This window comes from Pomacea canaliculata, linkage group LG5 (genome assembly GCF_003073045.1).
Source record: "Pomacea canaliculata isolate SZHN2017 linkage group LG5, ASM307304v1, whole genome shotgun sequence".
NCBI lineage: Eukaryota > Metazoa > Mollusca > Gastropoda > Architaenioglossa > Ampullariidae > Pomacea > Pomacea canaliculata.
In genome coordinates this window covers 10,659,776-10,673,532 of record NC_037594.1, presented here as the reverse complement: position 1 = coordinate 10,673,532, position 13,757 = coordinate 10,659,776, and the positions used below count along the sequence as shown (strand labels likewise).

General features: G+C 36.2%; 2 protein-coding genes across 8 annotated transcripts in view; one reads left to right on the top strand and one right to left on the bottom strand.

The window, feature by feature from the left end:
- LOC112564650 (dynein heavy chain domain-containing protein 1-like) overlaps positions 1-3,095 on the top strand; it is an 84,641-nt gene extending 81,546 nt beyond the window's left edge. For both annotated transcript variants that reach the window (XM_025239608.1, XM_025239607.1), the window contains one exon: positions 1,175-3,095. The gene's annotated coding sequence lies outside the window, so the exon portion shown is untranslated. The remainder of the gene's footprint in view (positions 1-1,174) is intronic.
- A 1,251-nt stretch (positions 3,096-4,346) lies between these two features.
- Positions 4,347-13,757, bottom strand: part of LOC112564654 — a 28,787-nt gene continuing 19,376 nt past the window's right edge. The window contains exons 6-7 of one of the 6 annotated variants that reach the window (XM_025239614.1): positions 11,802-11,848; positions 4,347-10,477 (exon numbers count right to left, since the gene is read on the bottom strand). In XM_025239614.1, the coding sequence (XP_025095399.1) occupies positions 10,118-10,477; positions 11,802-11,848 (407 nt within the window). In that variant the 3' untranslated portion in view covers positions 4,347-10,117. Of the gene's footprint in view, positions 11,849-13,757 lie in introns of all 6 variants that reach the window. The other 5 variants (XM_025239616.1, XM_025239619.1, XM_025239615.1 and 2 more) reach the window with 5 other exon arrangements.

Below are 13,757 nucleotides of genomic sequence, written 5' to 3'. Positions count from 1 at the left end.
AAGTTATCCTGTGCAGAGTTTGGGTAGGTCACACCCATGCAATGCCCATGCAATGCATTCCCGCCTTTCACAAGGCGAATCCCCACCAGTTTGTCCTCGGTGGGAATCCAACGGCTGACTGCATGCCTTATTCACGGCCACTCCACCAGCAACTGTTATCCTCAGATTTAAGGTTTTAGTTAAACTCACAACCTGTTTTAGGGGGCCACAGCGCACTACTTTCCCATTTATGTTGCTCATTTTGCCGTTTTTGTTCCTTATGTTTAGCAGTGTTGTTATTGTATCACTTGAAAGTCTTGTTTTCGTTTTGAAGATGTGTGACTGTCTTTGGTGGCACGACGAAAAACACAACCACCTTTTGCGAATTACCATCAAATTGTCCGTGATGTTCTGGACACTACTGTTTTAATTGTTTTTAAGTACTTGTCCTGGCATTCAGAGTGTTTTTCAAAAGCTAATTATTTTTCTTGATTACGTCTGCTGCACCGAAAGCTTTTTTTTTTTCTCTCATTTTTAAAGATAGTAAAAGTCTACCATCTGATTTATGGTTTTATTTTAATTTACCTTTGTTTTAAGTGACTTTTTGGGGGCCACAACACTTTTTTTTTTTTTTACACTTTTTACCCTTTTTTTGTTGTTCATTTTCCTTTTTTTTTTTTTTGTTAGTTTATATTATTTAGTGGTTGTATTATTACATTACTTGGAGATCTAGTTTTTTCAACATTTCAGAAATATCTTTCTCTTTGGCTCTCGCCATGATATAGCATTAGTTGCTGGCACGGCGTAAAACACAAATAAGAGCAAAGCATGTATTCCTGTTCTATTTTAAGAATATGCCTTGGTTATTATGCGTCTATTCCAGTGTGCTATGTTACACCTGCGTCTCTATTAGTATTCAGCATAAACATTGTACAATAGAAACGTTTTACCAACGCCGACACCAAAGAGTCTGCAAGAGCCAGAACTTTGCAGGTTCCTTTCCTGTGCATGAGAGTGGTCTGTATCTCGTCGCTTTGATTTTAAATCTATTGCGCGCACTTCCCCCCCCCCTTTTTCAATCCTTACAAGTCTTGTCGACTATCGGGCGTCAAAACACACACAAACACAATTATTAGGTAGCGCGTCGTGGTTCATATTTACTCAAGCGCTCTTTCCCTCTCGTCTGTATGTGCAGGTTATGCCGGTGAGCTTCGTTGCAACTTCCCCACCATCGCAAGGGGTGTTTGTTCACGGCATGCAGCTGGCCAATGCCACCTGGAACCCAAGTCAGGAGGTGCTGAGCGAGCTGCTTCCGGGAGCCGAGGCTGTCGAGGTGCTGCCGCCGTTGTGGATTAAACCGCGTGCAGCAGGGGAAGAGCCTTCTGAAAGGGGCCCTCAGCTGGACGTTTACCTGTGTCCTTTCTTCGCCTGCCCAGACCTAGAACTGCAGCAGGACAGCAATCTCGTCACTCATGTGCCGCTGCCCACTCGAGTGCCACCTGCCACGTGGGCGCAAAGTCGAGTCGCCCTCAGCTGTCGTCTGTCAAATCCACAAACCGTATCTTGATACATAGCTTCTGGTGCCAAAAGCAAGCACCTTAAATACACGCATAAATAGAAACAGCATGAAAAGAATGTAGGCCTAAAGTGATTGCATGGAGGCAATCTTCGTTGTCGAGGGCAAAGTGACTACTGTTGAATTGAGGTGGGTTTTTTTTTTTTTTTAATAATTTTTATTACAGTCGAACTTCTTGAAGTCAAAACTTCAATGGACTGATGAAAAAAAATTACAGAAGTTCGTCCAAAAAAAAAAAAAAAAAAATTCACTGCAGACGTTTAATTTTTAACCAAATGTTTATTTCTTGTCATTCTTTTAAAGACCCTCCGACAGAGTCGCTTATCGCACATGCGTTTCCTATGCAGAAAACGAGCACAGGGTCGATCCATGGGGGAGTACACGATTTTACACTTTCCGATGTATTTTCAAATGGTTTCAACATGCTGACCGGCTTAAAATTATTCGAGTTGTGAAAGTTTTTGGCTAGGCAGTTACGAGCTGCGGAAGTTGAATATGCATTTCTTTAATAGGAAACCAACCAATAATATTTAACATTCGAATTAGAGAGAATTTTGACTTACGGAAGGTCGACTGTAATTCCAATCTTAAATTGACCAATACGTATTTTGAGAGGTGCCGCAGAAACCACGCCTACAAACTCTCGTCTCTGGGTGATCAAATAAAACAAAGTAGCCATCGTGTTGAAACAGTATTAGCTGCGACTTATTCTTGATCACGTAGCGAGCAACACTACTGAATATAAGAGAATCACAAGTGTTTTGCAGCAGTAATGAACATTTAGAAAACGCCAACTAATGTACGTATCGTAATAATTTTTTTTAAAACTTTCAAAACCTTTTACAGTCAGAATTGTTAACTGATTATGATCCTGCCTTTACGTTGCTTGATTTTGAACGAGTAACAGAAAACTGTGATAAACTGCTGCGGTGCATCCCTTTCGTGTTTTTCTTGCTATTATTCACATGGACATGATGCACGGGGTTATGCGAGCGCAATGGCGTAAGAACCAGAGTGGGGGAGGGGGCAAGGGGGCACAGCCGTCCCCTCAAAATGAGGAGGCAAGAATGTGAACGTCGTTTACTATCAGCATGGAGTTTGCTCCACCACCCCCCACAAAAGTCAAGCATTTTTCCTACGCCATTGGGATGCTTGCTTTTCCCTTCTTCCCATAGCCGTATTTTTAATGGACAGAAAGCTATTCAAAGTCGCAACTCGGTTCATGTGATCGCTTTTGTTGCGGACGTCACGCTCGACATCCTGTGGTTGGCACGTATCGCTAATCTGTGACAGCCTCATCGAGTAACGTTCATCGTCACAACGCTTATAATACAGAGTAGCATTATTGGTTTGATTTGTATATACTTTATTGACAGTTAAGGTCGGTTACTATGCACAAGAATATTAGCAGAGGTATGCTAAATGTCTTTTTACTGTGATAGTAAATTGTGTCCCGCAGAGGAGTGCTTGGTGGTGTTTGAAACAAATTTGTCCACGAGATTTTTTCAGTGACAGCAAATAAAAATATGTATATTTAAAAGACGCATTATGGGAGATTATTTCTGGGGTTTTTTTTGTGTTTTTTTTTTTACATATGGGACAGGGAAAATAAAATTGAGCTACATCACCTTAGTGCTATATTTAGAACCTTGTCATAAAAAGACTACTTTCCTTTTAATCAGGAATGCCTTCACATCTTTGGGCAGCTCAAGTAACGAGGACTGAATCATAACTTCAGTGTTCTGTCATGTATAATCGAGAGCATTTTAATCGTCTCGGCCCAATTTCGATCTGCAAATTGCAGACCCTTTTATCAGGTTAGTTTTAAGGGATTTCAGAGTGTGCTTCAGATATTATTGGCCCGTCTCCTTCAACGTTGTATATTACAGAGATCACTCGGTAAATGGGACTTGAAAATGATTGCCATTGCAATATATAGATAAAGAGGCTTTAATAAATATTATTATTATGTTGCCTTTTTGAGAATTATCCGTCCCCTCTTCCTATTTGCTGTACGTATTTTCTCGAGACGTTGCGTATTTATGAGCTGTATGTAGATTCAAGCGGAAATTTCTTTGGAGGGAAAAGGGGGGGGGGGAATGGAAAAGTTCACGTGTACCTGCGCCACCCGAACAAGCACATAACGCATGTACTTGCACATAACGCATGTACTTGCACATACGGTTGTTACATGCGTGCACACTCGGGACCTGGGCAGTTTAGCTGATAGCCGATTGGTCAGAGATGCCCGAGTGAAGTTTTGGAAAAGAATGGATGACCACAGCCACAGGTGAAGAGTACCAAGAGGTGAACAGTTTCTGTAAAGCTCGACAGCCTCGACTGGTAGGCAAATTAAAGTCAGGGTGTCCCGTAGTACAGTGGTCAGGACCCTCGCGCTCCTCGGAGATACGATGAAAAGGTAGTTTAGATCTCGTTTCTGGACACAGCATGCGCTAGGTTTTCTCCGTCATATTGCGTAATCACCTTTAGGTGGAAGCAATTTTCAGCCAAACCAACCAAATCATTTTTCAAAGTCGTTCTTTCGGGAGCCGCGGATAATACGCAAATGCCAGTGATTTCGCGAGTTTCTTTTAATCTTGTTCCTAGGACTCATCACTCTGGGCAAGAAGAGCGTTTTTTTGATGATACGATACAGCTTCATACATAATTAAATAACGAACTCTTTTTCTCCGCAAAAAGTTTGTCGGGTGTTGCTTGTTCTTGCGCAACTGGCCTATTCTTGTTTAACGAAGTCATAGCACTCGTTACGTTAAAAATAACACGAGTTAGATACTGCATAGCTTTCTTGAATTTATTATATGCAAGCTTGTAGATGAAGACAATGAGCATAATGCAAAAACCACGATATGATCACTATGAAGTGAATGCACACAACCCCAGTTGGGTCAAATGTTTTATAATATGCACACATATACACAGGCACATCTTTCACCATAAACATACCAGCAAGGTATCTAAATAATTTCATCTTGAAAGGGATGGGAGTTTCAGTTTGAGTAGAATATTTGTCATTTCGCCTCATCAAAAATAAAGGGTGGGGGTTGGTGGGTAAGTAATTATTACACATACACCGGCAGACTTTCTAGAATCTTTCTGTATTGGAATATGAGGCTGAAGAAAAAAAGTGGGCAAGAGGTTTTTGACACCTGGACATTCGATTCCTTCCCTCTCCACAGATGATGATCCCTATAAGACAACTTGGTTAAAATGTTGTTATTGACAAAATCCAGTTCAGAAATGTATCTGATGCAACATATAGATGGTAATCGCTTGCTCACTATCTTAACTTCATAGTTAAAATTCACAGGAACTGAAAAGATCAAATTCACCCATCTGCATGTGTGCGTTTCCCTCAAAAGGGTATAGATGGACAAGCCAAGTGTATTGGTGTAGGTTCAATATAACCTCAATGATCACATTCACACAATTAAAACAATCTGATGCATTTCAAAATTAAAATGACACAAAAAATTTGAGACAGCAGGATACATCCAAGAAGCGAAAAAAAAAGAAGTGAACATTGGAATGACATTCATATGCATTTTTATACATCAACAATGAAATATTTTCACCAGTGAAATTTACATATTACCTTTTCCTATATTTGGCTTAAATCTGGCCATCGATTTAAAAAAAAGTTAAATTTCTTTACGCTCTACATGCCACTGCCTACACCATCTCCTAAGTGAGCACATCTAGCTGAGTATATGTTAAAGCATTATAGGTCTATGTTTTATTTCCTAAATTTGTTTTTAATCTGGACATAAAATACAATGGGGAGGGGGAATCTATTTTAAAGCATTATAGATTTATGTTTTACTCAACAGTTACTATGTTAAATTGCAAACTATATCATCAAAAATACTCCTTCCCTAAATAAAGTACAAGAGATTCTATATATATGTGAATTTTATTAGCAATTACATGGGCCACATCTATAATAGGATTAACATAAGGGGTTGATAAAGTTTTGTACTGCATCATATACTTCTTCAAACCACAAATAGTCCCAAGGCTTTTAGTTTTTCTACAACAATAGAATATGGAATGGGGCTAGATTTCTGCAGCCGAAAACCCAGCCGGCTTTAATGGATGGGATGATGTTAAAAAAACAGTACAAGATTTGTAAACATACAGTACTGGTCTTGAAGTTTTACTTCCTTTGTTATTTATGTAGATTTAAAAAAAAAAACCCTAGTAATATTTCTTGAAAATGGAATAAGGTTATGTTTGGTGTTTCAAGTGATACATGCCACCAAAAATTCAATTTCTAATGGATCACACCAATACAGTGCTAATTATTTTTACCGAAGAGAACACAAAATTAGCAAGCAGTTTCAGGAACTGGTGTTTTCTTACGTGCCACCTAAAATGCTTAACTACACATAGGACTGTTAAAAGTTCAAAATGTGATATTCAATCATCCCAAAATTTTGCAGCTTAGACCTCACTCCCTTTTCCGGAAAAAATCCTACCTTGTCAACATTTTACAACCAAAGATTAGTAAAAATACATAAGATATATTTTGACTAACTATTAATCACCTTTGCATCCCAAGTTTTTCTCAACCGACGTATGCCAGTAGCAGTGACAAATAATGCGACATACAGAATATGCTGTATGGAAAGTGAAATACAAATGACAATATCCAGAGAAAACAGTAGCAAAGAAAAAACCAAACCAACCCACAAAAGTCTTGTGCTGATCCTACCAAATATTTAGGATTATGCATTGTATATTGTTATGCCCTTCTGGATGCAAGCTCTACCACTGAATATATTTTCACAGTTTGGCACACACTATGCCAGTATTCCCAATATGTCAAGGGCCAAAAGCTCTGATAAAGTTCTTCTCATAATTGTACAATAGAAAAGCAGCAACAGTGGATTATTTGAAACTATTTGTTTTCATCTGTACTCTATACTGATTTCTTTAGGAAAACAAATCTGTATCTAAGACTGTTCGATCATTTTATTGATCTTTGAAAAAAAAAAAAAAAAAAAAAGACTGAAATTTGCGACGTTTAAACAGATGGATTCAGGAAATTAAAAAAGTTTTCATGCTAACCCCGTTAACAATCAACATATGTAAATATTGTTTGATCATTTGACACTGTCCAAATATTTTTAAATGCAAAATATGAAGGTCACTACACACCCAAAGAACTTTGCTTATTAGCAATACTCTGGTCCAAAACGCAATATTGTTGTGAAAATTCAATGATACAACATTCTTTTATGCAAGGCCTGCTTTTATCAAATATTCAGTAAACAAAGAAACCTTCAAGATGATGTTACCAGTGATGCAATGACATATCAATTACTGCAGCATCCAAACTTGACCATGACTGTTAGGTGGAACCATTTTATCAGATATTTCAGAGATATTTAAACACTTCATTCGTAAGGTGCTTATTATGCATGAACATGAACTGCCACTAAATGAGCATTTGAAAGTGTTTGTAACAGCTCTTTAAGCTTTTTTTCTACAGCAAAAAAATAAATTTAGGTGAGTAGACCTGTCATCTTCACAACTTTAATGACATATCATTAATCTCTGGAATTTCCGATAGATTTTAAAACTTAGTTTTGTTTAAAAAGTTAAAAAGGGATGGCTGAGTGAGGGAACCAAGGGAAGAACAAATTAAAAAAAATCCCAGATCTCTTCAATCAGAACATGAGATAGAGGGTAAGAAAAAAAAATTTCCTGCATTTTTAAGGCCCCCTTCCTCACATGCAAAATTCATATCACATAATACAAGCATCAGAAATGGCTATGAAAAAAACTGAAATATTATGCTTTACACAGCATATCAAACTAAATAAGCCATACGTAATTAATGATAACAGACAACAGGTCCACTCAACAAAAAACAAAAACAAAACAAAACAGAAAAAAAAAACCCACACAAGAAAACCCCAACTAAATACTATTTAAATTAGCAACTACAATTCTTAGTTTTAATTCATATAAATCAAGACTAATTTTGGTTTTAGCCAACTCAAGTCCATATGTATAGAACTGAAAATATTGACTGAAAGCTTGTTCCTAGCACTTTCAATTTATGAGAGTTTACATTTCTGCTGAAGACACTTTATTTATTGAAAGACAAACAGCAATTCTCCTATAAATGGCAAATCCCTCATAACTCGAAGCCAACACCCATTTTCTATTCAAGTTTAACAATGAACTGGAAAAAAAAAAAATCTGTATTTTTAGGTGCTGCCATCAACTCTGTTTATCAATGAGCCCCAGTAACCCATGCATACATATATATGCAAGGTTTAAAAAACTGAAGGGTTGAACTATAGCCTTTCATCATTACAGATCCACTTTTGCTTAAATCTAAGTGAATTGCTAAGTGCTCATAATTTGTTGATTAGTCTTTGCAACAGTATTTTACCTACAAGCTCCTTGAGCCTGTTAGGGTGCTTTGATAGGGATTACTGGTACAGGATGCTGCAAATATTCATGATGTTAGAAATCTGTCATTGTGGAGTATATTATTTCTCATGAAATTAAATTTGGATGGTAATCCTTGAATCATTGAAACTTGCCTGCTTACTCGAGGGAGTTCTGATTCCTCATTTCTCTTTCCTCCTTTTGGGTTGTGGTTTTGAATTTTAAACAAAACATAGAAATAAAGGTGGCACTCATCTTGGATCAAAGGTTCCAATGTGAAAATACATTGGGGAAAATATTTTGCTGTACACGCAACGGATATTAATAAAGCTGTTCAGGAATTTATCCAAGGTTTCTGCACAATTTAGAAACCAACCAAAAAAGTACAATTACTAAATCTGTGAAAATACGTACATTACTTTTGTTGGGGGGTTGACAGAGTCTTATTAGCAAAATGCTGAGGATGTATTTTCTCTTGTGGGAAAACATCGTCTTTAAAAGTAGAACTGCCTTCACAAAATTCAATGCCATTTACACTAAAAACCCAAACTCAACCGATTGTTCAAACTGACAGTTCTTTGTAACAAGGCTCAAAGAACAAAACCCCAAAAAACCAAAAACTGTTAGCTAAAACCTAGGGTTAAGAACAAAGTTCATGGATTCGGGGTGGGATAGAAAGCTGCAAATATTTTAGTTTTGTTGAATTATGAAACCTGGTAGATACTATTGGTGTACATGATATATGTACCACACAGCAGTTGTTAAATGTTCACAAAGTTGTTTTTTTTTTTACATTCCCCGTGTCCTATTTCTCTCCCCTTTCCTATAATTTTACCAGAATTGTACCTTCCCATGCCAATCCCATTCCAGCACCATGTGTTCATGGGAGAAATTAACCCACATTATAGCAAGGTATTTTGGTATCCACACTGATGTCAACTTTAACCACTAGTTTGGAAATAGTAGTCAAAATAAGACTGCCTTCAAAACGGTTCTGCAGACCATTCTTGTACATTTTCCATTGTATTCAATGGCATATAGTTTATAGGATCATACATGGCACATGGGCAACAGCTTACGAAGACTTACTAGATTGACTAGAAAATCTGTATGCAAAAGACAACTTGAGTTTCATGGGAAGTACTTAACTAGACGAGGCTAAAATGTGCCAAAATACATCATCCTAGAAAGCCGATATTTCACTGACTGCCAGCCTTAAAAACATAAGAATTTTGTTTGACCCCCGAAGATTAATCCCATTTAAAAAATATTAATGCAGCATACATTTTCCTGATACATGGGAACACAATTTACCAACCCCCTTTCAATAATAGTATCTGCCACTGGAAGGAATAGGAAAAAAAATTTTTCTTTAATTTGTTCAATTCTTAAATATGAAAGACAGCATGTTTCCATGTTAGGTCATTTACAATTATTATCTTTCATGATAATCTTTGAAATTAATTGATTTTATTTTGAAGAGAAATTTCTTGTTTTGTCAACTAGAAGTGAAAGCTGGTTACAATTTCAAAAAGAAAAAAAAAAATGCAGATATGCATATTATAAATGTGCTATTTGGAATGCACCAACAGTAAGTTTTAGAATTCAACACAGATGATGATGAACTTTTAGTGTCGGTTATATCTTCCTGAGAATAAACACAGCATTAGATTTCACCTGGAACTACTCTGGCTGACCTTTCTCCTCCCTTGTATTCCAAGAACCTCTTCAGACCAAGATTTTGCACAGTATGATGACAGTCCCAAAGCAAACATTATAAAAAGAATTGAATACAATCAATCCTTTTAGCCAACGATAGCCATTCTAAGATAAAATGCTTTCCCAAGGACTAACAAGTTAAACAATTTTTACAGATATTCAAGATTCTGGGACTGAAGATAAATAATAATAAAAAAAAGTAGAAAATGATATAAAGATGCTAATTAGAAAATTCTACTGAAGATGTCACAAATGTTTAGTTCTCATAATAAGTGAATTTACACAAAAAATGGCCCTAACTGGAGGCACAAACACCTTCCCTTAGTATAATGCTTCATCGTGTACTGCATTGTTGTTCCCCCCTCCAAATTTAAGAAAATCCGCTGTTGTGAAATACTCTTTCAACTTTTTTTTTTTACATCAGTTACTTGTTGAATGACTCTGTAAAGTTGTGTATCTTATATATCCATCCCCGTCTCCAGTGTCACTGGGATTCAATATTTGGCCATTATACATTGTAGATGGAGTTGAACTTGACAGCATTACTCTCTGTACTTTATGTCCATGTTTAACAAGTATTGTTGGAGCAGTAAAAGCACGTCTTGTCAAGGTATATGGTTTCTTATAGTTAGCTACAACTGCTGTGCCAGCTTTGGTGGATGGCGTTTGCATGGATATCACAGGAACCGTGGAGACAGAAGTCTGCTCATTGGCGTTAACATCAGTGACAGGGGTGTGCATGCGTGTAGCCAAAGATTGCTCCACGGGGATCACATTGCCCTGAAAAATGTCCAAGGCCATAATACAATAAACAGATTTGGGACAGTTCTAAAAGAAAATCAAATAGGAATAGCCTATTACTGGGAATTTAGTTTTTTGGGGGGGCAGAGTAGGGTGTCAAACAGCAGCAAGCATTTTATTTCCGTCTTCCATTCTGCAACAAAGAGACCTTAATATTATGGGTTGACAATGCTTTTATTTTTAGGAGGGAAGGGTGAAAGCGTGAGGACAACCCAAAACAAGAACAAACCAACCTCCAAACTCTTTAAAAAATGGTGGTGAAATGACAGCTTGTCACCTGACCTTTCTTTAAAAAAAAAAAACTCAATTTTAAAAAACCTTGGCCCCATAAGACATCTAGTTATTATTTAAATACATGTTATTTAATTTTTTAAAAAAAAGGCAAAGCTATCAAGATTCATGTCCCATATTCTGCTTGCTTCTTGCATAAGCTTTGATTGATTTTGTTGCATAAATGAAGCCTTTAGTAAAAGAATTATGTCACCATAGTGCTATATTTTGTTTTATTCTAAGCATCATGAATATTTTGTTAATGGCAGACGAAATATTGTGGAAGGCTTCATGTATTATTATTATTAGGAGAGCAGAGAGCTCAATTCAAGCAAGGCCATTTACCATCTTTCTGAAAACTATGATTAAAAAAGTTAGATCATAACCAAGAATTTTTGGCAAAAAATTTCTATTAAGACTAACGCAAAATTTAATAATGAAAAACAGGTTGTGGTAGCCTTCTGACAAGATGCTATTTTCATCCACACACTGTCCGTCTTCTGGATGATATTAGACCATGATACTATTAAATTTATAACAAATTACAAGATTTGTTTTGAAATAGAAAATTAGAAACACTTTGAAAAAACTACTTTGGAGCACACTAGTTCATGCAACATGCAGCTCCCATGCAGGTCAAAACCCAAACATTGTCTTCCAAGTCCAGCATGTTACCTTTAACATTTAAATCAGATATTGATCATTATGAATAAGTAGTAGGGGAGAGAGTGTGAAAACACGCAGTCAGAAATCCCAACCCTTCTTTGCTGTGACAATAAAAATTAAAGCAAAATTAACAGTTTTGTCACTTGACTCCCAAGATTTGATAATTCTTCTAAATTTTCGAAAAATAGTACTTCTGGGCTTGCTCATGAAAGTAAGTTTTCCTTCACAAAGTGAAAACTTCAAGTTTGTTAACTTTAAAAAAAGGCATGCAATGGTTGTAGACAGGAGTACTTTGTGTTCTATGTTAATAAGCAATTTAAAAGAACTGTGAGCGTAAACTGAGAAAATTTGTTCGTCAGTAACTTACACTAAATTCCTTTGCATCTTTTAGGAGGACATCAAATATATCACTTCCTGTAGTAACAGGAAAATTAAGCAAGCATTTAGAAGCCAGAAGGAAGATGGAGTAGCATGAAAACTTAACCAACATGTTAAAATACCTGTCAACAAAAAACAGAAGTCTATGATGTAGGAATCTGTGTTTCAAAAAGCCTACAACAGGAAAAGTAGTAGTTCTAAAGAATCTTGGCTACAGTGAGTAAACCACCACCATTTCAGTTAAAAGTGCAGTGGTAAAAGGGCCAAGGAGACATTCAAATCTTTTTAAAATAAGAGTTCTGGTACTATATATGCTCCTAAAAGAGTAAATGTGACTGATGCCTAAAATATAAAAACATTTACAAGAACAAGCCTAGACAAATGTGAATAGCCAGTTTTTACTGAAACCATTTGTGATGTTACAAGAGGTATTGCCCTCCCTTCCTCCAAAAATAACCTTTAAGCATAGTCATGCAACACCGATTTGAAAGCAGTTTCAATATTATGAAAAATGAGTGTACCAAGTGAACCTTTAAGATTACTGCTTCTTACAGAGTTTTTTTTTTATGATAAGCTCTGGAAATTTCTATCCAAAATACTTCAAATTTCATGATACCAAAAAACCTGTTTTGCCACCTACATTTAAAAAAAACCTGGAATCTGTTAATAATTCATACCCTTGCATGGATGATGTACTGGCACAGAGCAGCTGGGACTCATTTCATGGCTCCACTTATCAAGAGAGCCTCAATATTAATGCTTAATTAAAAAACATATCAAGGTATGTTAAACAGAGACAATTACATAGATTCCCAATGGTTTACAAAATAACTTTAAGACATCTTCAGGCAAAAACAAAGCTCACTTCAGGTGAGAAAGGCAGGCATCTACTTGCTGCACATTTCACCTTAGTATGAAACCGATACTATTACATAGTTTATACACAGCATTAAACACAAGGTTGAGCAATTTCCTAAATTGTAAGTAAACTCACCACCCATTGCATGTTTATAACAAATTTCATCCTCACTCTGATGAAAAAGAAAACCTTTAGGATCTTTATGCACACCTGAAATAGATGACTAGGAGCTTTAAAATTATCTTAATGTCTTATTACTGCAGCTGAGCATTTTATTTACTTTTTAGTGAGGATGAAACATCTTAAAAGCTTGATCATTTTCACTTTCATTATCAACACTAATCCCCTCCCTTATTAAGATTTCAAAAAATATTTTTAATTACGTTTTTTGGTTTTGCTATGTTTTCATTGGTACTGACTCATCATTATTTTTTCGACAAAAACATTTTAGAGGAATCTTCTGGACCATGAAAAATATTTACACAATATTTCCACAACTATTTAAGCACTTTTTGCTGCACGGAATTTCTTGCTTTTAAAAATATAAATATAGAATAATCCGATCTTCCTAGGCAGTTCAAGATTAAGAGATTTCTAAAGGTTTCCTTTTAAGGGATTTGTCTACAGTCCCTTAAAAAAATTATGCCATGACATACTTTGTATAAATTCTCTATTCTTGTAGAGAAGGGACAGTGGTCGGGGTTGGTTTGTTATGTTTTTGAGAAATGTCAAAATCCAGTTAACTGTCTATGCATCTTAACAAATGGAAAAAAGAAATCTGTTACAAAATTACCCTTTAATCATATATACAAGTATCTTACTCTGTGATTTCCCCCAGAGACATGGACTTCAACGTTCCAGTTCTTTTAAATACAACAGCCACATTCTCATTTTCTATCACTTAGATTAAAGTGATGGTGGGGAGGCACAAATTCCATTATTTGGACAAAAGGAAAAGGCAGCATACACATGAAGGCTTGTTTAAATGTGGGTAAAAAGATCATTTGATTCAATGGCAGAAGTAAAGGAACCTCCCAATTCACAGCAAAGTATTCAAATCTAAAACTAGTAACAATGCAACAGAGC